This window comes from Pelophylax lessonae, assembly GCF_965119305.1.
Source record: "Pelophylax lessonae genome assembly, chromosome: 2".
In the NCBI taxonomy this organism is placed as follows: Eukaryota; Metazoa; Chordata; class Amphibia; order Anura; family Ranidae; genus Pelophylax; species Pelophylax lessonae.
The window spans coordinates 44,934,034-44,959,551 of NC_138769.1; the positions used below are offsets into that span (position 1 = coordinate 44,934,034).

Consider the following 25,518-nt stretch of genomic DNA (forward strand, 5'->3'; position numbering starts at 1 on the left):
GGCATCATAGACCCAGAGCAGGGAAAGTGCAGAGCTTTCCCTACAGTTGTCTACAATAAAAAATCTTTTAATACTCAGGCCAGCCTTTCTCAGCCTTCTTAACGTGGCAGAACCCTTTAACGTAACTTTCAGGTCTCAGGGAACCCCTGCCAGTAATTTCTTTAGCTACAGCTCATGGTACGTTCGCGTGGTGGTAAATGGAAAGAATGCCTGTTACCAGTGCTGTGACAAGATCTTATCTCGAACTTATGTGAAGGAGGAGGGAAAGAGAGAGAGAGAGAGAACAGCCTGCACCTCCTCTCGACATTCTCTCCTCCTCTCCTTGCTTCTTCCAGTGCTGGGTTGACATAAATAGTGTTGCCGCTGTCAGCCTTTAAAATAGAAGGGACTTGCGGCGCCCTCATCCCCCTTGTCCCAGCCCTGCCTCTCACACTGGTGTCCGAAGGGCCAAATGCCCCTCCCCCCTTCTAACAGTTAAAATGATAATTGCTGTTAGTGGTTACTTCTCTGGGAGACGGAAATTACTCATTGCTCAAGGAACCCCTAGCTACCTATGGAGGTAAGTCGGTGGAGAAAGGCTGCCGTAGGCAGTAGATCTCCCCGATTGAGTATTATAATGACTTGCCTCTAAACTGAACACCGTCACCTAATTCAGCTTGTTGTTGTAAACTAATATCCTTGATTCTATTGCACTGTGTAGACCTATAAGACTTTTAAAAGGAAGCCGCTGACTTGTGTGTTTGATGTGGTACAGTTACTTAGCATGCCACATCGTGTCCTTTAGAACCCCTGAATCTCTCTGGATTATGGCTCTGACTCTATAGAATCCATTTGTGTCTTTGATGTGATTGTCACTGCCGTATAGAAAAGTATGTATATGGGTTAGTGGGGACTTTAAAGTGTAAAAAGCCAAACATTTGACTTTTGGATAGACTGGTAAGAGGTTAGCAGAAGATATTTCTTGTTGGGGGTCTCCAGGAAAGTCATGCAAATTCCAGAAAGTTGTCCCAAGAACACAAGGTGAAAACCGAAATGGCCCCTGTTGATCATACTTTTGTGAGCTACAAAACACCACCCCCCCCCTTTTTCTATGTTCTAGAGATGAGCAGAGGGGGTGTTTTGTAAAACCGGGAGAGCGGTCTAGGGTGTCAGTGCTGCTTCTTCTTAGATGCAGTACATTGAGCGTTGTCACTCTTCACCTTGTGCTACTGGCAGGATCGGCAGGTGAAAAAGGTAGGAAGCCTGAGAAAGTCAAACTAGTGCAGCCACCACATGTAAATGGCGATAAGACGCAATGGTTTTGTTTTTTAGATTTAGATTAGTGATCGACCGATATCGTTTTTTATTGCCGATACTGATATTTTGGTCATCGAATATCGTTATTGGCCGATATTTTCGTACATTAAAAAGTATTTATTTTTTTGACAGGTACTGTTGTGGAGGGATTTGGGGGTCTAGAAGACCACAAACCCCTCCTCTGCACTTAAAAGCATTCAAAACCCCAAATTTGGCTGTTTTTGAATGCTGTCATTTTTTAAAATTTGGCGCCAGTACCTGGAAGTGATGTCATGACATCATCACTTCCGGGTTTTTACATGGAGACCCGATAAGAGCCAAATGCGGCTTTGATGGGGTCTTCTCTTCAGCGGCTGTGCAGGCTGGTTGCCCGGGTCTCCCAGTGGGACGGGAGACCTGGGCGAGCCGCAGAAGGCAGGGGGAGGGGGGGATGGACATCCCCTCCTGCTCCTTGTAATGACAGCCGAGTGGCTTCTCAGCCGCATCGGTTGTCATTACAAGACAGCCGACCGTCGGCTATGGACGCCGGTACCGGGGTGATGCCTCTAGCTGCAGGCATCACTCCGGTACAGCACTTTCCGAAATATCGGTAACCTCCGGGGCCGATTCCAATACATCGGGGAAAGTGCATATCGGCCCCCGATATATCGACTTTGCCGATAATCGGTCGACCCCTAGTTTAGATATGTGTTTAAGGGTCCATATACATGTTTAAAGTGCGCTAATGTGTGTTGCTTTGTAATACGCTGCAACGTAGGTGCATGTGTTTTTTTTTTTTTTTTTTTTTTTGTGCATCGGGGTGCCAGTCTAAATATGCTGCACCATGGTGTGACAACCCATGTAACGGGCAATGATATATCATGCACATTAATGCATTTGTGTAAATGGGCCCATGAGGAAATGGTCATTCTGAAAATGCTAATTGCTTGGCTGTTTCAAAAAGCTTTAATACTTTAAAGCCCAACCCAGAAAATTCTACCATGGCAGCCTTCGTTCTCTCAATTCAGATTACCTTTTAGACTCCTGGACCTCCGACGCGGTCATGTGATACATGACACCGGCAGACAATATGGATCCCCTGTCCAGATCAGATTGCACTACCTGTATCTATGAACGCTTCTTATAAATCATCCCTTCCCTACCCTGCATTTGAGGTTTATGTAACAGCGTGCAACTGGCCGCACTACTGTTTGAAAACTGACTTGGTATGTTTGGAATGTGCGTTAGTGCTGTGCAATTTGCTAAGTATTAATAGCAGCCAACGTGAGTCATCTGTAATAGGGAAGCCATTGTCTGCAATGGATTTCCCAGCATGCCGTGCGGCTCAGAGCCATCCTAACCCAGCAAGGTGTCTGTGTGTTCTGGAATTCAGGGTCACAAGAGCTTTATAATTGCCATGGTGTCATGGCCGATGCCAAGGCGATGAGGTGGCCACATTGCTCCCTGTGACCGTCATTAGAATGATGCTGCTTCAATGTCGGGAAACGATGACGGATCCGGGATGTGGGGTTTAACCCCTTGTCTACCAAAGTGTGTTTATAAACGTCCTGGTATTCTAGGGGTTAAAGCAAGCCGTGAGCTTGGTTTTGATTTTTAAAGCCATCGACTGGGCTTTTAAATAAGTGATCCAAGTAGATGGAGATCTGCCCCATCACTTATATGGGGCTGTAAAGGTTTCTTCCTTTACAATAGCAATAAAGTTTAAATTAATGAAAGAAGAAACAAAAAAATTATAGAAGAAAAAAATGTTGTGTTCCAAAAATAAAATGACATGAAGTAATGTAAACAGACGTTTTTTATTATTATTTAGGATTTATAGAACGCAAACAGTTTGCGCAGCACTTTACATAATGGAAGGAGGCAGTACAACACAATTTTAATACAAGAGGGTTAGGAGGGGTCTCCTTGTTGGAGCTTATAGTCATTCCTCCAGCTATATCTGTAAAAGTGGATCTGGATGCAAGCTTATTGACCAGATGTAAATGGAACTTTACTTGATTTTTTTTTTTACCTATTTTAATATTTTATGTGGCAAATGTTTAATAGTGCAGACACCTTTCATAGTATTGAAGACTTTGTACCATTCAGTTCTTGTCCTTTTTAAAGAATCTTGTAATCACAAGAGCACACATTCACCCACTGCAAGGTACAGGTTCTCTTGTGTTTTAAACACTCTTTGAATTTTAAATTTTTTTTTTTCTTTTTTCTGCTCCCTTTTTTGCCGCATTTAAAATTTATCTAAACCTAAAAGCAAACCTGTTATTATGCAACTTACCAGTCCTTGGTGTAGTAGCTGCATTATTATTATTCTTCTTAAAAAAAAAAAAAATATATATATATATATATATATATATATATATATATATATATATATATATATATATATATATATATATATATATATATATATATATATATATATATATATATATATATATATATATATATTTCACCTGGTGATCCTGGAAAAAAAAAAACCTGACTTTTTCTGTTCTTGGCTGACTATGTTCCTGAACTTGATAAAAGAAAAGGAATTGGCAGCACTCCAGATTTATTGACTGGACATCCAAATATGACAATCGTGACAAGGTACCTTGTCACGATTGTCATATTTGGATGTCCAGTCAATAAATCTGGATTTTGACTCAACCTGGAGTGCTGCCAATTCCTTTTCTTTTATCAGGTTTTCACGGAGGCGAGCCGGAGCATGCACCTGTGTGAGTCATCAGGCAATTACACCACCTTGAGCAGTGAGTCCTTGTCTGTTTATGTTCCTAAACTGCCTCTATAGAGGGACCCATGGTTGGCCCTTTATACTACACTCCTTATATGGGCCACAAGCCTGTCCCTATCGCCAGTTCCAGGTCAAGGCCATTTGGGGCCCAGAGTGAGCATGCCGAACTGCGCCTCCCCCCAAGATGTATGAGCATTATTCGTTTTGCCAAATTCCCCCAGTACAAATACCCCCCCAAACTTCCTTACTGGCACAAATCCCCCTCCACCTACCCCCCCCCTCCATTCCACCCCTACCATATTACGTCTTCTAGCACAAACACCCCCAAATCCCCCCCTTTGGCACAAATCTTCTTTCCCCAATCCCCTCCCAACACAAATTGCCCCCCCCATCAACTTTCCTAGCACCCCCCCCCCCAATCTCCTTGTGGTGCCCCTCCATCTCACATGATCCCACAGTGCCCTGGGCACCCCTTGTCCTGGCCCTGCCTATCTCCATCTCTGTTACATGGGGCAGGGAACAATTGGTAGTTTACAGAAGATAGCTAGGAAGGCAGATCCTAATTGATGCAGCTTACAGGAAGTGAAAAGGACACTGCATTACTGGCAGGATTAACAGGCATTTTCTGTATTTGCTAAAAATTATCTTAGACTATATATAATATAAAAAAAAAAAATGCAATACCCACATCTAAGGGCTATAAGCTGCAATATACTGCATTTTGTTTTTTGGTTTAGTTATTCTTTAAAAACACAATTTCAAGAGTGTTTTGTTATATCAAAGATGTCTGAGAATTGTAAAATACTTGACTCTGCCAGGAATCCAGAGTTGTCCTGTGCTCTGTGTACAATGCAATGTGATAAGTATGTGAGGACTACAGACTCCCTCATGTAATGAAGAGGGATGTGTGCTGTGTAGTCCCAGGATGGGCAACGCTATTTCTCAAATACAGTGCAGTGAGTGAGTGCGGTCACCCTGGGGCAGGAAGTGGTAAAATGAAGGGTTGGAGGGGGAAGCCTGAGAATAAAGAAAACTAATGTAGCCACCACCACATCACATTATTTTGTTCTAAATCCGATCTTTTCTGTAAATCTAATTGCAGATTCTCTTTCCTGGCTACCCAGCTTATTCCAGCAGATGTGTTGTACTGATTTATCCTTGACAGCTGCTTCTCTGTCTGGTTGGGAAACTTTTTTCCTCTCCCAGAATCCTCTGGCTCATTATACACTCGGGACATGGCTGTGCTTGTAGCGGTCTAGTTACGCAATATGAACAGTTCTCTCCGCACGGCTTCTACTTTTTACTGTTTACGTTGTTGAGCCTTATGCCAACATGTCTTGGATGGGGTTTTAGAAATGGTTTGGCCTGAAAAAGGCAAAGTACAATCTTCTTTCTCCTGTTGTGATAAAACATGTTCCGGCAAGTCCCACGCACCTTGGTTGTATATCACAACACGGAGAGACCTCTGTGACCTTCATAACTAAACATGGTCGGAATTTTGCTTCCGCTTCCTTTTTTTTTTTTTTTTTTTTTCTCCACACTTTTCTGGTATTTTCTGGCTTTTTAAGACCTCTTGTAACAACTACAGTTTTCTAAGCAGAATATAGCTAAAATCTATGAGGAACCCTTTGGACCATACGTTTCCAAGCCTTTTTGCAATAGAAATGTGCACAAAGCTGTAGCAAACATGGCGTGCTCATCTAATTCCTTATGTAAAGGAATGCTACAGTTGAGAGATACATTATTTGCAACTGAGGGCAAACCTTAATCTAAGCGTTGTGGCGATTAGGGAGGGTCTACTGTCGGATGTAGCCAGGGCATTTGTTTTCAGCAGGATAGTGGAGGAACGTAGTTCCGGCACCTCCAGCATTGAATGTACGTAATGGCGAGGGGTGCTGGGAAATCTTAGACCAGGGGTGGATCTGTTGTTGCCAGTGGTTGATCTATTTCTTGGAGCTTCTGTTCCTGGGGAGGGTGGCCAATTGTTGCTGGGAGTGATCTACTGTTGGGGAGGAGTCTATTGATGATGGCTGCTGAGGAACCTATTGCTGCTGGTGGGGATCTATTGCTGCTGGGGGGAGTTGCTACAGGGGGTCTATTGTTGCTGAGGGGGGGGGGGGTCTATTTTTACTGGAGGGATCTATTGTTGCTGACAGCAGGGGATCCATTTTACCACTTTTATTGTTTAACAAATTCTTTAAAAAATAACTTGGCACCATAAAAGACATAAAATAAGTATATAAAACCCGCGCCCTTATAGCAGCGAACTCCTACAGCTGGATGTATAAAAGAAAATGATAAAAAAGGAGTCGCGCTCAGTAGAACAGTCAATATATCCCATGGAAGATGAGCAGCAATAACTGAGAATCACATCACAGCCACATTCAGCCTTGATGAGTATACAGTTCATGAAAATGCAAGGTAAATCTCCACCCTGGTGTAAAATGCAGACAGACGCTTGTGAAGCCCTTCACCACATATAGCCTCTTACCAGAGAGAGACGGGACATACACGGTAAGTAGTTAGAGGACTACTTCGCCTGTATCCAGCAAATCAGCTCCGGTACGAATCCAATCATACGGTGTTCACCAATGTTAAAGATATGCTGACGCTTTAGGGACCCACTCTCAGAGTGTGATAAGGAAAAAGACAAAAACGGCCCATAGCGTGATACTGTCTTGATAATTTATTAGGTAGGAAATAATATTACACTCACCCAAATACAATAACATCAAGCCTCTAGCCACATCATGGGCAGTGGAACGGTACAGGGTACTTCCGGGTTCCGGGTAAGACGGAGTGACGCTCGTTCCGCTCCTCCCCCATAAAAGACATGCCCCAGCGCTAGGAGGAACAAACTAAGTAGAGGGCATACATGACTGGGTGGAAGGGGAACCGAGCTGCAGGGGTTAATTGGGAAAAGTAGGTGGTCAGTGCTTGACCCTTACCTTATTGGTCAGTTGTATGGGGTGAGGGGGTGGAGCTATAGAAGTATAGCTGTAGGGTAGGAGGGGTTCCGGTCACTCTTTGAGGAGAAATCGTGGAAGAACGTCCCTGCCTCCCGCCCCCATTTTCTACGGAGGAACTCTGATTGTTGCGGTGTTTGCACTTCTTTCTCTGCTTTCAGTATTGTGGTGGTTTGGGGTCCTTAACAGGGGTCTACAAGCTGGTCTTTTGGTAAAAAATGGTGGGAACCCATCTGAGGTATGATGTCCTCTAATTGGTACAGGTGGGTGTCTGAGGTCGGCTGTGTTAGTCTCTGAGGCGGTGCTTAGTGGCTGGGGGCGTGACTAAGCCAAATGGTGACGCAGACACACAAGTTGTTGTTAATATGGTACTGTCAAGGACCTGCAACCAAGTTTTTTAAAATGGATTATTGTTATAGTTGTTAAAAAGATTTATTTTTTACTAAAAGGCCATGTCAGCCATTTTAACTCCCAAGTATGAGTAGGGTGATTATTTAATAAGGTGGGATGGTTGGGTAGTTTGGAGTGGGAGCAGTTGGTGTAGAACATGTTAGGGTAACACGGGAGCTCTGACCTACCCGGGTCATGGTACTTGGTTCTTTAATCTCTAAAAGGGAACCAAAAATGGTTGTCGGAGGTAGGTAGGGGATGGAGACAATGGGTGACTTGGAAGGAGGGAGTACCTGTAGCTATTCCCTAAGGGAAAAGAAGCCTTGGATGTTGTTGAATAGTGTGTGATATCCATCAGCTGTCTGTGAGAAGGTCTTTATAGAGGTTGTAAACCTTGAGGGGGGGGGGGGGACCCTGGACCCTGTAAGACAAGGGCATAATGAGCTGGTATGCACTGCATACTAGCTCATTATTATAAAATACTTGCCTTCGAACAAAGCTCTCCAGTGGCGCCCGCACACTGCTGAGACAGCTGACCTCTTCCCCGATGTTTCTTCTGAGTTTCCAGGCTCCGGCGTTGTGATGATGTAAGTCCCACACATGCGTGCGTGAGCTGCCGTTTACGACACAGGCTCTGAAGGTCCAGCACGGTAAGCTGGACCTTCAGAGCGCATACACCAATGACATCGTCGGCTGCATGCACTATGAATATCTCCTATACTGTGCAAGTTTGTGCAGTTTAGGAGATATTTACACTACAGTACCTACAGGTAAGCGTTATTATAGGTAGTATAGCTTACCTGTAGGTACAATTACAAAAAAGGACTTTACTTCCTCTTTCTGTAGGTCTAAAACCAAAAAGAAGCTGGCAGCACATTTCAAAATTCAACCCAAGTAGAGCTTTCTTCTTGTGGACAAAACACAATTCTACACTTGGGACCTCCTCCTAGTGACGTGTTTCACCCAAAACTGGGCTTAATCCAAGTTGAACTTTAAGCTTTTTTTAAAAAGAAAAAAAAAAAGAAATAAAGATCCTTATCTTGGGGTGTGAGCTTCGTGAATTGAGCCCATGTTTTCTGTGGCTGTAACTGTGTTCAGTTTGCATACTAGCCCAGCTTGGTTGGCACCACTGCCATTTTTAATAGAATGCCTTGTCAATGGTTACAAGGTGTTCTGTGGTTGGACGTAGCATAGGGAGGAGAGTTGTGACAACACAACCACCACATTGTCCAAACAGAGAATGCCTTTTATCTGCTAAAAAAAATAATACAAGGCGTTCTGTGAATGATCTCATCACTGAGTAAGCAACAACTTTTGGTCAATGTGTAAGAGAGTAAGATCATGGCTATCACTGAGTGTTGACTAGCTCAGTGATTTCCAGCTTTCCCAGTGGCCCGTCGGATATGAGATTTACCTACTTGTGCCAAGCTGGACCAATGTCAGTATGCAGTAAAGATCGTTCCTAGAGTTTAGCTTTAGGGTGGAATTCTACTCCTGATCAGAACATTGTATAAAAAAGTGGTGGTGGGTCCACAGCCATTCTTTATCTTGTGACTGGCACTGGATGAAACCTTTGAGCAGCATTTCATCTTGGAAATGCAAATATTTCAGCCTTTCTCTTCCTCTTTATTTTTCCATTCCACCAAGTATTATTATTTCTTGGTATCCGTACTCTCTCTAAAGGATTTTTAGTAATAAACAATGGAATTTGTCTATCAATCACTCTAACTGCAACTACCATTTTTGTTTTATAAAAATTTGTGATGCATGTCTCTAAATTAATAAAAGAAAAAAAAAAATTCCTGAATTAACTTTTTAATCCACCCTAATTGAGTTACAGGCCAGCATGTCACTTCTATTAGTGATAACTTTTGTTGTCTGTTCTCTCTAGATCTCAGATTTTGGCCTTGCCAAGTGGAATGGCTTATCCAATTCTCATGAGCTGAGTTTAGATGGTATCTGTGGGACCATTGCCTACCTCCCGCCGGAGCGTTTCAAGGAGAAGAACAAATACTTTGACACCAAGCACGATGTCTACAGGTGAGGAATTGGTGGGATTCATGGACTCCTAAAATGTAGTACTACACTTCCTCAACCATCTTCCCATGGTAGCTGGAGTGTGAGATCTCTGACTGCCCTCAGGGGTGAAAATTGTAAGAGAGGGTTGATTTTTCAGGAAGGGCCAACAGTTTTTTTTTTTTTTTTCTCTTCTTTTTTTTTTTCCATGCAATGTCATTGTTTTCAACTCCCAGCTTTTGTGTTCAATAAAAGTGTTTTGAAAATGTTACGCTCCAAATAAAATGTTACCATGTTGAATGGAATGGGGAAGTGCTGGAACCTCCCATTAGTTTTTCTATTGCTGTGTCTGTTGGGGGAAATTTCCCTTCACTTCCTGTCCAGGGGAACTCGGGACAGGAAGTGAAGACAAATCTCCAAACAAGAACCTAGACGGCAATAAAAATTTGGTGGGAAAAACTGGAAAGGTAGTAGAGGAACCATGGGGTTCTCCACGCCAAAGAATTCCCACTGTTTCCTAAGTATTAACTAAATTGGGCCTGAGATTAAAGTGCCATACTGAAATGCAATCCTTCAGATATAGATTTATTCCAAAATGCGATTAAATACTTTATGCCCCATGGATTTAATCTATAACTTTTAATGTTGCACTTCATTCTTAGATACTAAAACCTTCAAATCTCAAAGGAGAGCTGTACTTTGTCCATGCATGGCAAAACCGGTTCACTCTAAATTCTCCCCCTCATTTTATGCTTTTCTCCCCGTGCTGCTCCATTGCCCCGTGTAAGCTCTGAATTATTGGGAATGAGGGCCTATGAGGTCTCCCCCTGTCTCCATGTGACAAAGCTTGGCCAATCATCAAACCTCAGCACCGTCACATGATCTGGAAGTTTCAGGTCATTTCTTTACCCTTGGTGTTTGAATGGAGTGCCATGGAAAGTTGAGTATGGGCTGCTGGGGGAATCAAGCCAACCTGAGCATTTCCCTACCAGGGCAAAACATAGGCTTTCTTTAAAAGTATTGGCTCGCGGTCCACTTTAACCCAGGACAACCAATCCGTAACCAAGCTGCTACACTGAAATCTGGTTTAATTTTTACAGGTGGTCCCCGGGTTACAAACAAGATGGGGTCTGTAGGTTTGTCCTTTAAGTTGAATTTTTTTGTAAGTCAGGACAGGTACATTTTAGAAGTGTAGCTCCAGCCAACAAAAATTAGTTTTACGTATTTTGGATAGCACAGGGAAGGGTTAACACCCCTGTAACATTTGTTGCTGTCTATACCCCTGTTTAGAAGATGTCACCTCACTTTTTATCCCTGTGACAATTGGATTTAAAAAATTTGGGGTTGTTGTGGAAACCAGGATTGGTGATAAAGCTTCAGTAGAGACCCCTTTTTCCCCATAAGAACACTTACAGGAGTGAATTTCCCTTCCTAGGGGGAGATTTCCTCTTACTTCCTGTTGTCTCCCTCCGTTTGTAAGTGTCGGTTCACACTATGGTGATCCGACTTCGGGGGCGACCTGTGAAGTCGCGTGCACCGCGACTTGCACGGACTTCACATAATAGAAGTCAATGCAAGTCGCTCCGAGGTCGCCCCGAAGTAGTACAGGAACTATTTTCTAAGTCGGAGCGACTTGAGTCGCTCCTATTAGAACGGTTCCTGTAGCACAGAATGGACCGCGACTTGTCAGGCTGACCAGTTGCCTGACAAGTCGTGGTAGTGTGAACCGGGACTAAGTTGGATGTTTGTAACCCGTGCCTGTACTGTTAGCACTTCTTTGTTGAAAAGCCCAGTTATGTCTAATGCCTGCATTTTAATGATTTACTGCTTTTATAGTTTTTTGTTTTATTTTTCCTTCCAGTTTTGCAATTGTGATTTGGGGAATCCTTGCACAGCAGAAACCTTTTGCAGGTAAGTCTCATTTACATGATCAGCATTTATACCTAATTCAGCTTGTACTCACTTGTGATTCGAAAACCTGAAAAAAAATGCCCAAATAATGCTAAACTACAGTGTTCCCTGTACTGGGATCCTAAACCGAGATGTGCTGTCTTGTCAGGAGTGCCTGAATGACAAGAATTGCTGAATAGAATTGTAGGCAAAAAAAGTGTATGTATGATATATATATTAGGTTAATTTTAGTTATTATTTTTCTTTATTTGATCTGTTACATGTCTCCCTGCCGCCCCCCCCCCCCCTGTGTGACAGGGGGCAGTAGATCTTCTCCCTGCACCCACTGTAACTTTGTTGAAAAATAGCTCAGTGGTGCAATGCTCAACCCCTGCATGGCTGTATCATCATTTTACAGTTTTCCTATGAATGAACAAACTACAAGTACTGTGAGCTACCTCGGAAGACTATGCTTGTAGTTCTGAATAAAGGGCTTGTCTGCAGAAGCCTGACATTGCACCCCTCATCTACTGATCAAGGGTGCAATTCTTTTCAGACTCCTGCAGGGAAAAATAATACATGCACATTTTTTTTATTTCTGTTTCTTGTTTCTGGAAAGGTACACTTAGCCTTTAAGGTGTCCGTAAAGGTTAAAAATGTGTTTTTTTTTTTTTTTATGTCATACTTACCTGCTCTGTGTGCAATGGTTCTGCACAGAGCAGCCCTATTCGTCCTCTTCTCCAGTCCCCTGCTGGTGTTCCTGGCCTCTCTCCACTGCTAAGTGCCCCCATAGTAAGCTGCTTGCTCTGGGAGCACTCGTGCGTGCTTGCTCCCAAGCCACCTGTGTGTGTCTGAGACAGTGTTCTCAACCCCCTTCCTTTTGTGGGGTAATAATTATTTATTACTATTATTGCTGTAAGCGGACTATAGAGGTTTTGATATATGGATTTGAACTCCTTTTTGTACGCTTTTATCCTTTTTTACTTTTGAGTTCAACTTTCATTTATGTGATTACCAATGTAACACAATTCATTTTTGTACTTCTAAAACCGATAAACCGAAAAAAAAAAAAGTTCACTGGTAGATTTAGCAGGCCAAAAGCGATCAATTGAAAGAAGTTCATAGTTATGGTTTAAATACAATTTAACTGAAGCAGAGTGAAATCGGGTCCCCTGCCCTGCCAGTTCAGGCTGTACAGCCTGGCAGAGCTGTGTCTATATCAGGTCTGGATAAACAAGTTCAAATCCTTTTGTCAGCTGTGTATGTTATCTGTGTGTTTATCGGTTTGCCTGGCTTTCAGCTTTGACATGAAGTACAAGTAAGACATTATTCTTTTTTTTTTTTTTTTCTTTTCTTTCTTGTTCTCCAACATTTTCTGCTGTGACACGCTTCACATGGTGCGTTTCCGGTCGGCTGTCTAATTCTGTACTGGGCAAGCCAGGACGCATACATACAGCCCATGCTCCCAGGCAATCTCTGCGGTTTGACTGATAGCTTAATAGCTGTGCGTGGGTGGAAGGATGTATGGCGTACAAGAATTGTTTTTACTTTCTCCATTTTTTTTTTTTTTGGAAAGGGCAAACAGCTAAACATGCAGGTGACACCTACCAGCCAGATTCATTTATTTATTATATAATATATAATAAATATATATATATATATATATATATATATTTATTTTTTAATATAGAGTACCTGTGGGGTCAAGAATACTGGGAAAATGCCATCTTGCCCACCCCTGCCCACCTAATGCACCTTATTATTGGCTCATTACTAACCAATAGTAATGGGCGTACCAGAGTCATTGACCACCCAAGCTGGTCAGTATTTTGCATTACAGGGCCCTTTTGGGTTTTGGGGGTTCCAGATCACCATACAGGGGATCAGACGCTGCATGCAAGCACCTTGGAGGTGACTTTACAGTCATTGTATTGCACCCCCCACTTCAATAGTCTCTCTAGATCAGCCTTTCTCAACCTTTTCAACACAGAGGAACCCTTGAAAAAAAATTCTGGTCTCAGGGAAACCCTGCTAAAAATGTATCTACAATTCATGACACGTTAGTGTCCCAGTCAGTGGGAAGAATGCTCCTAAAGCCTAGTACACACGCAACGATTATCGGCCGACCGATCGTCCGTCTTTTGTCCAGAGTTGTGTTTTGTTGGTTGGAATGTGCCTAGACTGCACACATATTTTCTCGCCCGACAAAATTAAGTGATGTCATGTGTTGGTTTGCTTTCTTTGTGTTCTTTCTTCACTGAGCATGCCCAGTCTTGCTCATAAGATTTTTCCCTGTCGAAATCTGTACTGACTGCACGAAAATCGGACGTGTTTTGACGGCAGACAAAAATTTAATAGCCTGCACACCAGATTTTTTTTTCTGCCAAAAAGTCGGAGTCGGTTGTCGGAAGCATCATACTAACAAGCCGAAAATCGGCAGATCGGTCGTCGGACGAAAATTCCCTGCCGATTTTCGACGCGTGTGGGAAGAATTACCCATTACAGATAGCTAAAAGGAACAATGATGTCATTGGAAACTTATCTGAGAGGCAGAAATTGCCCATTTCTCAAGGAACCCCCTAGCAACCTCAGAAGAAACCTTAGGGTTTCACGGAACCCTGGTTGACAAACCCTGCTGCTCTTCCTAGTGTCTGTGGACTGTTGATGAGCATCTGTACACTGGTGACAGCCTCCTTGAGCTGGAGGTTGGAGAACATCCAGCATACTCTAGCCCAGTGATGGCTAACCTTGGCACCCAAGATATTTTGGAACTACATTTCCCATGATGCTCAACTTCACTGCAGAGTGCATGAGCATGATGGGAAATGTAGTTCCAAAACATCTGGGGTGCCAAGATTCGCCATCACTGCTCTAGCCCTTTCCTCCCCCACTTTGACTGTCCCCGGCTCACCCTTTTCGTTCATTGGATTTCAGATGTTTTCATAATCAAAATGGAGCATCACAAGTGGGCATTATCTAGGGTGGTCTGCATGCAAATGCAGTCTGCCTTGGAGCGCCTACCTTTTCAGAATGACCTCCACCCATCGGGGCATTTTGATATTTTCATACTTCCTCCCAAGAGCCAGGCCACTGCTTGTATCAGGACTGAAGGCTTTTAATAGGAGTACTAAAGCAGGGTGCTGTAATGGGTTCAGCAAGCTATGTATAGCACCCAGCTGGCTCCTCCCATGATCCTTGAACTTTTTGCATTTTATAGAGGAGACTAGAGATACAGTGATGGCCTCACTGTGTCTAATATAAGGTATGTAATAAAAAAAAAAAGAGGTTTTGTTAAAAAAAAACTATTAATAATGGGGAGGGAGGAACCAGGGGATGGCAAAATATAAGCAGTTAAACTTCAGCTTTAAGTAAACTGAATTGTATGTCTATTGTTCTTTTATCTACATTGCTACATTTGTGTCATTTTTATAGATGAGAAGAATATTCTGCACATCATGGTAAAGGTCGGAGGCGGCCTGCGGCCTGACCTAGCGCTCATTCCAAGGGGGAGACCGCAGCAGTGTGACAACATGATCAAACTAATGCAGAGATGTTGGAGAGATAAGCCCAGGGAACGGCCGACATTTCAAGGTAGGAGTTCAGCTAAGAGAATCCCCATTAATCTACCAACGGCATAGGAGCAATCTGCATGCATGTTTCACATAAAATTGGGTAAATTGCCGGTCTCGGTTTGAGTCGGCCGTCTAGTGAATTTTTCCCCAATCAACTGATAAAAGCTTTTGCAGCTCCTTCACAAGGGAGGAAAGGATTTCTCATGACTCTTGGAGGCCCAATGGAATGTTGGGGAAGTGGCTGCCATTAAAATGAATTTGTTGACTTCCATCGGCAAAGCACCAGTTCATTTTAAAGCAACCTTGTGGCTATAGTTAAGATTTTAAATGAAGTCAAACCTGTAAAAGACAACTGCCCATAATTACCTTTCTATCTGCCTGCACCAACGATCTCCATTCTAATGCTGAGAACTCTTCTGCTGAAGTCTACACTTTTGGGGGTGTCCACTCTCCCAGCTCTCAAAGGTTCCTCCATCTCACCTCCCATGTCATTGCTGTATCCTTTAATGGATAGAGATCAACAGAAGGAGCCATTGACAGCTGCAGGGGGACCAAGGAGAGAAACTCATGGAAGCGTCAGCTTTGGTGTGGCCTTCATTATAAGATTTTTAAGCATTGGCGCAAAGTTTAGCGCCATGGCTGGCAGGAAAGGTAAGTATTTAAGCCCTACATGTGGAAGTATAAATATGGGCGCAAAAAAAATAAAGTGTGTGTGTGTATATGTATGTGTGTGTGTGTGTGTGTGTGTGTGTGTGTGTGTGTGTGTGTATTTGAAGGGGGCACCTCCAAGGTAAGCCTGTTCTCAGTTTATTCACTGCTATATATACAGTATCTCACAAAAGTGAGTACACCCCTGACCTTTTTGTAAATATTTTATTATATCTTTTCATATGACAACACTGAAGAAATGACACTTTGCTACAATGTTACATAGTTACATAGTTAGTGAGGTTGAAAAAAGACATCAGTCCATCCAGTTCAACCTATGATGTGTGTGTGTGTTTGCTTTTAACCGTACATTGTATACCCCTGTATGTTGTGGTCTTTAAGGTGTCCATCTAATAGTTTTTTGAAACTATCGATGCTCCCTGCTGATACGACTGCTTGTGGAAGAGAATTCCACATCCTTACTGCTCTTACAGTGAAGAACCCCTTACGCATTTTAAGGTTAAACCGCCTTTCCTCTAGTTTTAGTGAATGGCCACGTGTCTTATTGTATCTCCTTTCTCTGAATAGTTTGTTCCTTATGCTCGGGTCACCAGTACAGTATTTGTACATTGATATCATATCCCCCCTCAATCGTCTTTTCTCCAGAGAGAAAAGGTTCAGTGCTTGTAGTCTTTCCTCATAGCTGATGTCCTCCATTCCCCTAATTATTTTTCTTGCCCTTCTCTGGACTTTCTCCAATTCCAGCACATCCTTCCTGAGGACCGGTGCCCAGAACTGGACAGCATACTCCAGATGTGGCCGGACCAGAGTCTTGTAGAGTGGGAGAATAATCTCTTTATTTCTGGAGTGAATCCCCTTTTTTATACATCCCAGTAATCTGTTGGCTTTGCTTGCGGCGGCTTGGCATTGCATGCCACTGCCAAGCTTGTTGTCTACCAGTACCCCCAAGTCCTTTTCCATCCTAGACTCACCCAGAGGTTCACCCCCTAGTGAGTAGCTTGCTTTCTGGTTTCTGGCCCCCAAGTGCATTACTTTACATTTTTCTACATTAAATCTCATCTGCCATGTAGTTGCCCACCCCGTTATTTTGTTCAGGTCTTCTTGCAAGGTTTCCACATCCTGCATAGAAGATATTGGCATGCCTAGTTTAGTATCATCTGCAAATACTGAGATTGTACTCGATATCCCCTCCTCTAGATCATTTATGAACAAATTAAACAGGATTGGTCCCAGGACAGAACCCTGGGGGACCCCACTTTCCACACCCGCCCAATCCGAGTACTCCCCATTAATCACCACCCTCTGCACTCTCCCCTGGAGCCAGTTCTCTATCCAGGTACTCACCTTATGGTCCATACCTACCTTCCTTAGTTTAGTAGTGAATGTACCGCTTGTATAACAGTGTAAATTTGCTGTCCACTCAAAATAACTCAACACACAGTCATTAATGTGTAAACCATTGGCAACAAAAGTGAGCACACCCCTAAGTGAAAATATCAAAATTGAGCCCATTTAGCATTTTTCCTCCCCGGTGTCATGTGACTCGTTAGTGTTGCAAGGTCTCAGGTGTGAATGGGGAGCAGTGTTTAATTTGGTGTTGTCGCTCTCTCTCTCATACTGGTCACTGGAAGTTCAACATGGCACCTCATGGCAAAGCACTCTCTGAGGATCTGAAAAGAAGAATTGTTGCTCTACATAAAGATGGCCTAGGCTATAAGAAGATTGCCAAGACCCTGAAACTGAGCTGCAGCACGGTGGCCAAGACCATACAGCGGTTTAAAAGGACAGGCTCCACTCAGAACAGGCCTCGCCATGGTCAACCAAAGAAGTTGAGTGCATGTGCTCAGTGTCATATCCAGAGGTTATAGACATATGAGTGCTGCAGAGGTTGAAGGGGTGGGGGGGTCAGCCTGTCAGTGCTCAGACCATACGCTGCACACTGCATCAAACTGGTCTGCATGGCTGTAGTCCCAGAAGGAAACCTCTTCTAAAGACGATGCACAGAAAAAAACCGCAAACCGTTTGAAGACAAGCAGATTAAGGACATGGATTACTGAAACCATGTCCTGTGGTCTGATGAGACCAAGATAAACTTATTTGGTTCAGAGAGTGTCAAGCGTGTGTCGCGGTAACCAGGTGAGGAATACAAAGACAAGTGTGTCTTGCCTACAGTCAAGCATGGTGGTGGGAGTGTCATGGTCTGGGGCTCCATGAGTGCTGCCAGACTGGGGAGCTACAGTTCATTGAGGAAACCATGAATGCCAACATGTACTTTGACATACTGAAGCAGAGCATGATCCCCTCCATTCGGAGACTGGGCCACAGGGCAGAATTCCAACATAATGACCCCAAACACACCTCCAAGACGACCACTGCCTTGCTAAAGAAGCTGAGGGTAAAGGTGATGGACTGGCCAAGCATGTCTCCAGACCTAAACCCTATTGAGCATCTGTGGGGCATCCTCAAACAGAAGGCGGAGGAGCGCAAGGTCTCTGACATCCACCAGCTCCATGATGTCGCAATGGAGGAGTGGAAGAGGACTCCAGTGGCACCCTGTGAAGTTCTGGTGAACTCCATGCCTAAGAGGGTTAAGGCAGTGCTGGAAAATAATGGTGGCCACAAAAATATTGACACTTTGGGCTCAAATTGGACTTTTTCACTTAGGGGTGTACTCACTTTTGTTGCCAGCGGTTTAGACATTAATGGCTGTGTGTTGAGTTATTTTCAGGGGACAGCAAATTTACACTGTTATACAAGCTGTACACTCACTACTTTACATTGTAGCAAAGTGTCATTTCTTCAGTGTTGTCACATGAAAAGATATAATAAAATATTTTAGACTGGAGCCAATTCACCTACCAGCATGTCTTTGGAGTGTGGGAGAAAATCTTGAGTACCTGGAGGAAACTTAAACAAGCTCAGGGAGAACATGCAAAGTCAATATAGGTAGTAATAATTAAAAGAAGAAGAAAAAAAACTTGCATAACATGTAACAAAGCAAAAAGGGAGCAATTTACACAACTTAAATAATTTTCACTGTAGCCAAAGGGTCACTTTGAGACTGAATTTTGCAATTCATTTTTTTTTTCCCTGTAGGGACATGTCATGTGTCGTTCTTTAAAGTATGCCCACAGGAAGCACGATTTCCATAATTCCACACTTTTAAAAAGTAGAATAATAGTGTAAACATCTTGCTGGCCAGGCATATGGCAGGGAGTGGGCCGAGCTTGCAGCATTTTGTGTGTGAGAAATGTTTTCATCTAGACGTGCTGAGGCCTCCCACAGTACAGCTGAGTATTACACTCAGGAATGTGGCCGACCCACTACCTGCAAGTCCTGACAGATCGCGCCTGAGCATGCAGAGAACCCGTGGCGCAATCGTTCATTTAAAGGGACACTTTTACCAGCACACATTTAGAGTTGATAATCTAATCTTCACCAGAAGATAATTTTTTGCTGTGATGCAGTTTAGATTTGTATGACTTTATCTCAGTATTATACAGATTGTTCAGAAGGAGAAGGCAAATGTGATGCAATTGGCATTCTAGCTGAATCATTGCGGAGATAAACCAGTTAGCTGCACTGTTTTTAGTCTCTGAAGCTAATACTCTGATTTTTCTTGTACAGCCCTGCAGGATGAATGAGTATTCCCTCAATTCTCATGAGCATGGATGGTGGGATCTCCCTTGCCATCTCTTGTATTCAGACAGTCACATCACCCCTGGCTGTCTGAATACCCAAACAATGACTTCATCTTTATAGGCTGGTAATCTGACAACTTTTCACCCAACTCAGTTGATTTGAAATTGACTTGCAAAAAATTGGGGGAGCAAACCCTGAACATGTATATCTAAAGCCGGTGCAGCTATGAACCAAGCGACGTGTATATATAAAAAAGAATAGCGCACACATGCAAAAGAAATGACTATCAAATATGGAGACCATCCATAAATAAAAATGGGGATTTGGTCCCACCATATGGCCATATGGTGCTCAAGCCCACCACTACGTCAAAGTACCCCATTATCAGTGGGTCCTACACTATCCATAAAAAAGGGGTGAATCCAGCCTCTAACCCTTGGAGACAACACTCCTTGCTGGGATGGATGTGCTAATGCACTATAAGGGACTTCTCCTATATCTACTTGATGGTGGACACTGATGGAGTACAGGTGTGTGTGGGGGTGGGGTGCCCAACCTCAGAAGTCTGGTCAGACTGAATACATAATAAACAAGCAAAAAATTGGGGGAGCAAACTCTGAACATGTATATCTAAAGCCGGTGCAGCTATGAACCAAGCGACATGTATTTTTAATTGAAATTGACTTGTTGAGCCGGGTGGTGCCAACAGGGCAACCCATGGTTTGAATTTCAGCCGATTCATAATATGCAAATAATTTAATGTCCATAGTCTATGTCCATTTGCACTTTAAAAAACATTGATCGTTTTTTCTTTTTTCTTTTTTTACAATGTTTTAAAAAAATCCTTGCTTCTAGATATAGTTCATACCAATATGTAGAAAAGAAAGGAGGCGCAAGCACCTAGTGCAGTGATGGTGAACCTTGGCACCCCAGATGTTTTTGAACTACATTTCCCATGATGCTCATGCACTCTGCAGTGAAGTTGAGCATCATGGAAAATGTAGTTCCAAAACATCTGGGGTGCCAAGGTTCACCATCACTGACCTAGTGCATTACCCTTGGACACCTTTTTTTTTAATTTTTATTAAAATGCCAAAAACATACTCGCATACATGAAGAGCCATAATCGCATAAAATGAGTCCACCTCAATGTGGAAAGGACATGTCCCTATAGTAGGACCGCTGACGTGTTTCGGGAGGTACGCTCCCTTCCTCAGAGCTCTGGGGAAGGGAGCGTGTCTCCCGAAATGCGTCACCAGTCCTACTATAGGGACATGTCCTTTCCACATCGAGGTGGACTCATTTTATGCGATTTTGGCTCTTCCATGTTTGTTAATATGTTTTCGGTATTTTAATAAAAATGTTAAAGGTGTCCAAGGGTAAGTCACTAGGTGCTTGCGCCTCCTTTCTATTCTACATTTATAGTCTTTGGAGTTTTCCCATCTGAGGAGGGCAGCACACCTAATATTCCCATTGGAGTGAGCGCTTGGGTCATTCAGTGGTTTGAAGTCATACCAATTTGTATAGAAATGGACAGCCGTATTTGCTCATTGTGAATGCATGCTGTTCTTTCAGTGTTGTCGTACAGCACAGTGAATGAGTTGCTGTTCTCAGCTAAAGTGTTGGTCAGCCTCACGCCATAATGATTTTGCTAAACACACCGCAATCTCTAGTCCTCTTCCAACCGACTTTGGCCAATAACCATTTTGGATAGACAAGATATTTAATATCACATTACTTGCATTTCTTTGCTTTTCTGTAACCCTGTGCTTTTTTTTTCCCCCCATCAGAGATTACCTCTGAGACAGAGCTGCTGTGTACAAAGCATGAGGACGAAACCGGCTCCATGTCAAGTGTAGAGAACCTGGCAGAAGCCCCCCAAGACACAAAGCCTGAGGTACTTCACATCCATGAACATTCTTTTTAGGAACTGATGTGATTTATGCATTACAAATGAATGGGTGCCAGTTGTCATAGAGGGTCCTGCGTTTCCATTGATCCCTGGAAACGCTGGTTCTAGGAAATGTCCCTTCGCTTTAAAGCATGGATGTCCAACCTTTTGGCTTCTCTGGGCCACATTGAGTGTAGAGAAATTTTCTCGGGCCGCATATAAAATATATACTATTAGTTAAGGTATATAAGTAATAAAACGCTGCCGCGCCCTTCCCGTGCTGCCGTACCCCCCCCCCCCCCCCGCACTAATTTAACACAACTAGTGGATGACCCCCTCCGAGGCTGCCTCTGTGGCCATGCACCCGACTCGATTTCCTTCCTCCCAGCAAAAAAAAAAAAAAAATTGTCAGGGGCCAGTGGGCCGCATTGCCTGCTGTTCCAGGCCGCAGGTTGGACATGCCTGGTTTAAAGCAAGGGTCTTCAAACTGTGGCCCTCCAGTTCAGGAACTACAAGTCCCATCATGCCTAGTCATGTCTGTGTATGTCAGAGTTTTACAATGCCTCATGGGATATGTAGTTCCTCAACAGCTGGAGGGCAGTAGTTTGAGGATCCCTGCTTTATAAAGAGTGGAAAATGTTAACATTTTCAATATGTCTAGGTTTCTTTGTGTGACCCCCCCCCCCCCCACTGGGGAGACATTTTCCCTCATTTCTGGTCTGTGGTGTTTTTACAAGAAATTGGAGGTGTAGTTGTCATTGGAAAGGGAAGGCACACCCAACTGTAAAAACACTTCTAGAATTTCCAATTCTTCCCCCCACTCTACTGAATAAATTCTGTGTCCCCCCCCCCCCCCCCCACTGGAAAACGTTCCCATCATTTCCTGTTCTGTAAACAGTGTTTAATTTTGTCAACTAAAATGTTTTCGTCGACTAAATTAACACAATTTTAGTCGACTAAAATACGACTAAAACTAAAACACTTCAGATGACTAAAATACGACTAAAACTAAAATAGCATTTTAGTCAAAAGACTAGAACTAAAACTAAATCGAAATTTGCTGGCAAAATTAACACTGCCTGTAAATAAGGACATAGAGAAAAACAAAGACCTGCAGAACCTCTGATGCTTTGATTTCTTTAGATCTTATGGTTTTTTTTTTTTTTTTTTGCAGGATGTGGCCTGCCAATCCGAACCCAAGAAAAGTCCTACTCCAGTGTTTGATAAAGACTACAGCCTCTCTGAGCTGCTCTCCCAACTGGATTCTGGGATCTCCCAGACCATGGAAGGACCTGAGAGCCTTTGTCACAGCGAGTCCGATCCTCATCTGGGAACCAGCGACAAGCGCCTATCCGGAATTTCCTCCATTGACTCTGCTTTTTCCTCCAGAGGCTCTCTCTCCCTGTCCTTCGAAAGAGAGGGTTCCGTAACAGGTAAATTGTCGTCTGAAGGGAAGTTTTCTAATTGCTTTGATGGCACCCAGTTGTATTCGTAAAGCCACTGTTGACGTAACATAGAAATAATCCCTTTCCTTTGTAGAGCACTTTCTCCTTTTTTTTTCTTTTTTTTTTTTTTCCATTTTTTTTGTGGGGTCTGAAATCAAAGGCCTAAATTTGACTGCTGAAAACCAGAGCCCCCTGTTTTTTGGTCCAGTAGCTTCTATTGAGGCATGGCCTTTCCACAGTTGGAAAACCCACATCAATGCACTGTACATGCACATTGTAATGCATTCTTATTTGAAACCCAATGAACATGTTTAGCACTCCTGTGCTGCAGTATACAGAAATGCAAGGATGCACCACATTTTTTAAAATGGTGCAGGACCTATTTTATCAGGTGTTGAGGTGGTATGACAGCCCATTCATAACGAATGGGCTGCCTAGTGCAATCTACTTCTGTGCAAAAAAAAACAAAGTGCTGAAGGGCACGTTCATCCTATATTGCAATGCTCCTGTGCTACAACATGCTTCATTGTGCACATTCATTTTTAATGGTCCCCAACAGAGAAAAAAATGCTCCTACACTACATCTACCTTGTTTGTGTATGGCTATCTTTAGGCTGACCAGCACATTGCAAGCAACAGCACCTTAATTGGCTGAGAGTGCTGCCAGTCCCAGTCTTTGTGCTGCATGTAGGGGAATTACAAGAGGATATTCTTCATACATATGCCTAGTGTTTGTACCCAAATATGTTAAGTACTTTAAAGGTATTTTAATGTGTGTATGTATGTATGTATGTATATATATATATATATATATATATATATATATATATATATATATATATATATATATATATATATATATATATATATATATATATATATATATATATATATATATATATATATAATTTTATATCCTTTTTTTTGCGGGACTGCGGTGGACAGATCGGACCCTTGACTGACATTTTTGACACTTTTGGGGTTACCAGTGACATTTCTACAGTAATCACTGCTATACATATGCACTGTTACTGTAAAAATTACACTGGCAGTGAAGGGGTTAACTTTTTTTTGAGAGGGAGGGGTTAAGTGTGTCCCTAGGGGCGTGCTTCTAACTGTGATTGGATGCGGCTTGATGTGTAAGAACAGAGATCAACGGTCCTACATAGCAGAACCGTATGATCTCCATTCTTACACAGGGGAGAATGACAGGCGGCTTTGTGTACATTAGCTGCCTGCCTTTCTCCCGCTGTAACGGACAATCGCGAGTGCCCGGCGGACATCGGGTCCGCCGGCCACACGCGTGGGGGGTCCGTGAGCGAGCCCGCTCCCTAGAGCCTCACAGGCGAGCGACGTAGTCCTACGTCGCTTTGACTGTGAGGGGCTGACCGCCGCAGTAAATAGTCGTGTGGCGGTCGGCAAGTGGTTAAATGGAGTTTTGACATTTTTTGTCCTTCAAGTGGAATAAGATTCTCTGTAAACAGTGTACTTTTTTTGTGTTTTTTTTTTATTAACTTTTTTTAAAATTTTGGACTACGTAATTTTCCAGTTATTCATTTTGTTGCATTCTATTCCTGCACAGATCTTAGCACCACAGAGATCCAGAAGAAGAAGCTGATTGATGCCATTGTATCTGGAGACAACGCAAAGCTACTGAAGATTCTGCAGCCTCAGGATGTTGAACTGGTTTTGGATGGAAGGTCTACCCTCCTTCATTTGGCCGTTGAAAATGGACAGGAGGAGTGTGTGAAGTTACTACTTCTGTACAATGCCAGCCCTAACATGACCAACTCAAAGGGCTCCACCCCACTCCACATTGCCACTGAGAAAAAGCTGAAAAGCATTGTGGAGCTCCTTCTTTCTAAGAAGATAAATATCAATGCTAAAGATGAAGATCTGTTCACTGCTCTACACTTCTCAGCTCAGAATGGAGATGAGTCCATAACTCGTCTCCTCCTAGACAAAAATGCTTCACTCAGCGAGGTTGACGGCAAAGGCCGAACACCCCTACACGTTGCGTGCCAACATGGGCAAGAAACTATCGTCCGCCTCTTTCTCCGGCGAGATGCTGATGTTGGCGTAAAAGGACTGGAAAACTGGGTATCCTTGCATTACGCATCTTGGCAGGGCCACCTCAACATTGTGAAGCTTCTTGCAAAGCAGTACAAGGCCAACCTCAACGCCCAGACTTCTGATGGAAGAACCCCTTTGCATCTAGCTGCACAAAGAGGTCATTACCGAGTGGCTCGTATTCTTGTTGAGCTCGGCTGCAATGTGAACCTTCCAAATGCACAACTAAAAACTCCCTTACATATCGCAGCTGAGACTGGCCACACCAGCACAGCGAGGCTTCTCATCCACCATGGTGCCAACATCAACGCTACCACTATAGAAGGCTACACTGCTCTTGATTTAGCCGGTCATCACCGCCATTATTCCGCCGTTAAACTTATCATGGATGAAAAATCAAATATCAAATATGAGGAGGAATCCATTGTATTTGTGGAAAACATATAAGGATTTGTTTTTTAAAAACGCTGGCATTGTTTTGAACCTTGGCAAGATCCTGATTTGGCTTGCAAGCATAAGCACATGCTTCTGATTTGCATGGATGTTACTCCTGTGCAACACAAACATTGATAAACGTCCAAGCAAGCCTTTAGTAGTGATCTTTTGACCTACCTTTCCTATAGAAAGCCAAGTTAAAAATGACAATTTGACAATTTTATAGTATAATTGTGGATTTTGTTGCATCTTTAATTCATCGAGAAGAGGAAACAAACCAAAAGGAAACGAAAAATAACTTCCTTGACTTTAATTTTTTGCTTTATTCATGTCCGTTCTTGGATGATATTTCATTCTCGAGAAACATTTCTGCATTGGTCATCTGTGGACTAGTTGTCCTTAAAACTTGTTGCACGCTCATGTCTCATCTAATGAAGCTTGGCGAGGAAACATGAACAAAAAAAATGTTAATCATGTACACATGTATGGTCAATGACCACTT

The 25,518-nt window shown here is 43.0% G+C and overlaps 1 protein-coding gene across 1 annotated transcript in view; it reads left to right on the forward strand.

Annotated features, from left to right (window-relative positions):
* The window catches only part of RIPK4 (receptor interacting serine/threonine kinase 4), a 44,119-nt gene extending 19,085 nt beyond the window's left edge, over positions 1-25,034 (forward strand). The window contains exons 3-8 of the mRNA XM_082245767.1: positions 9,278-9,426; positions 11,264-11,313; positions 14,725-14,883; positions 20,966-21,072; positions 22,241-22,499; positions 24,094-25,034. Of these exons, the coding sequence (XP_082101893.1) occupies positions 9,278-9,426; positions 11,264-11,313; positions 14,725-14,883; positions 20,966-21,072; positions 22,241-22,499; positions 24,094-25,028 (1,659 nt within the window). The 3' untranslated portion in view covers positions 25,029-25,034. The remainder of the gene's footprint in view (positions 1-9,277; positions 9,427-11,263; positions 11,314-14,724; positions 14,884-20,965; positions 21,073-22,240; positions 22,500-24,093) is intronic.
* Positions 25,035-25,518: the final 484 nt, after the last annotated feature.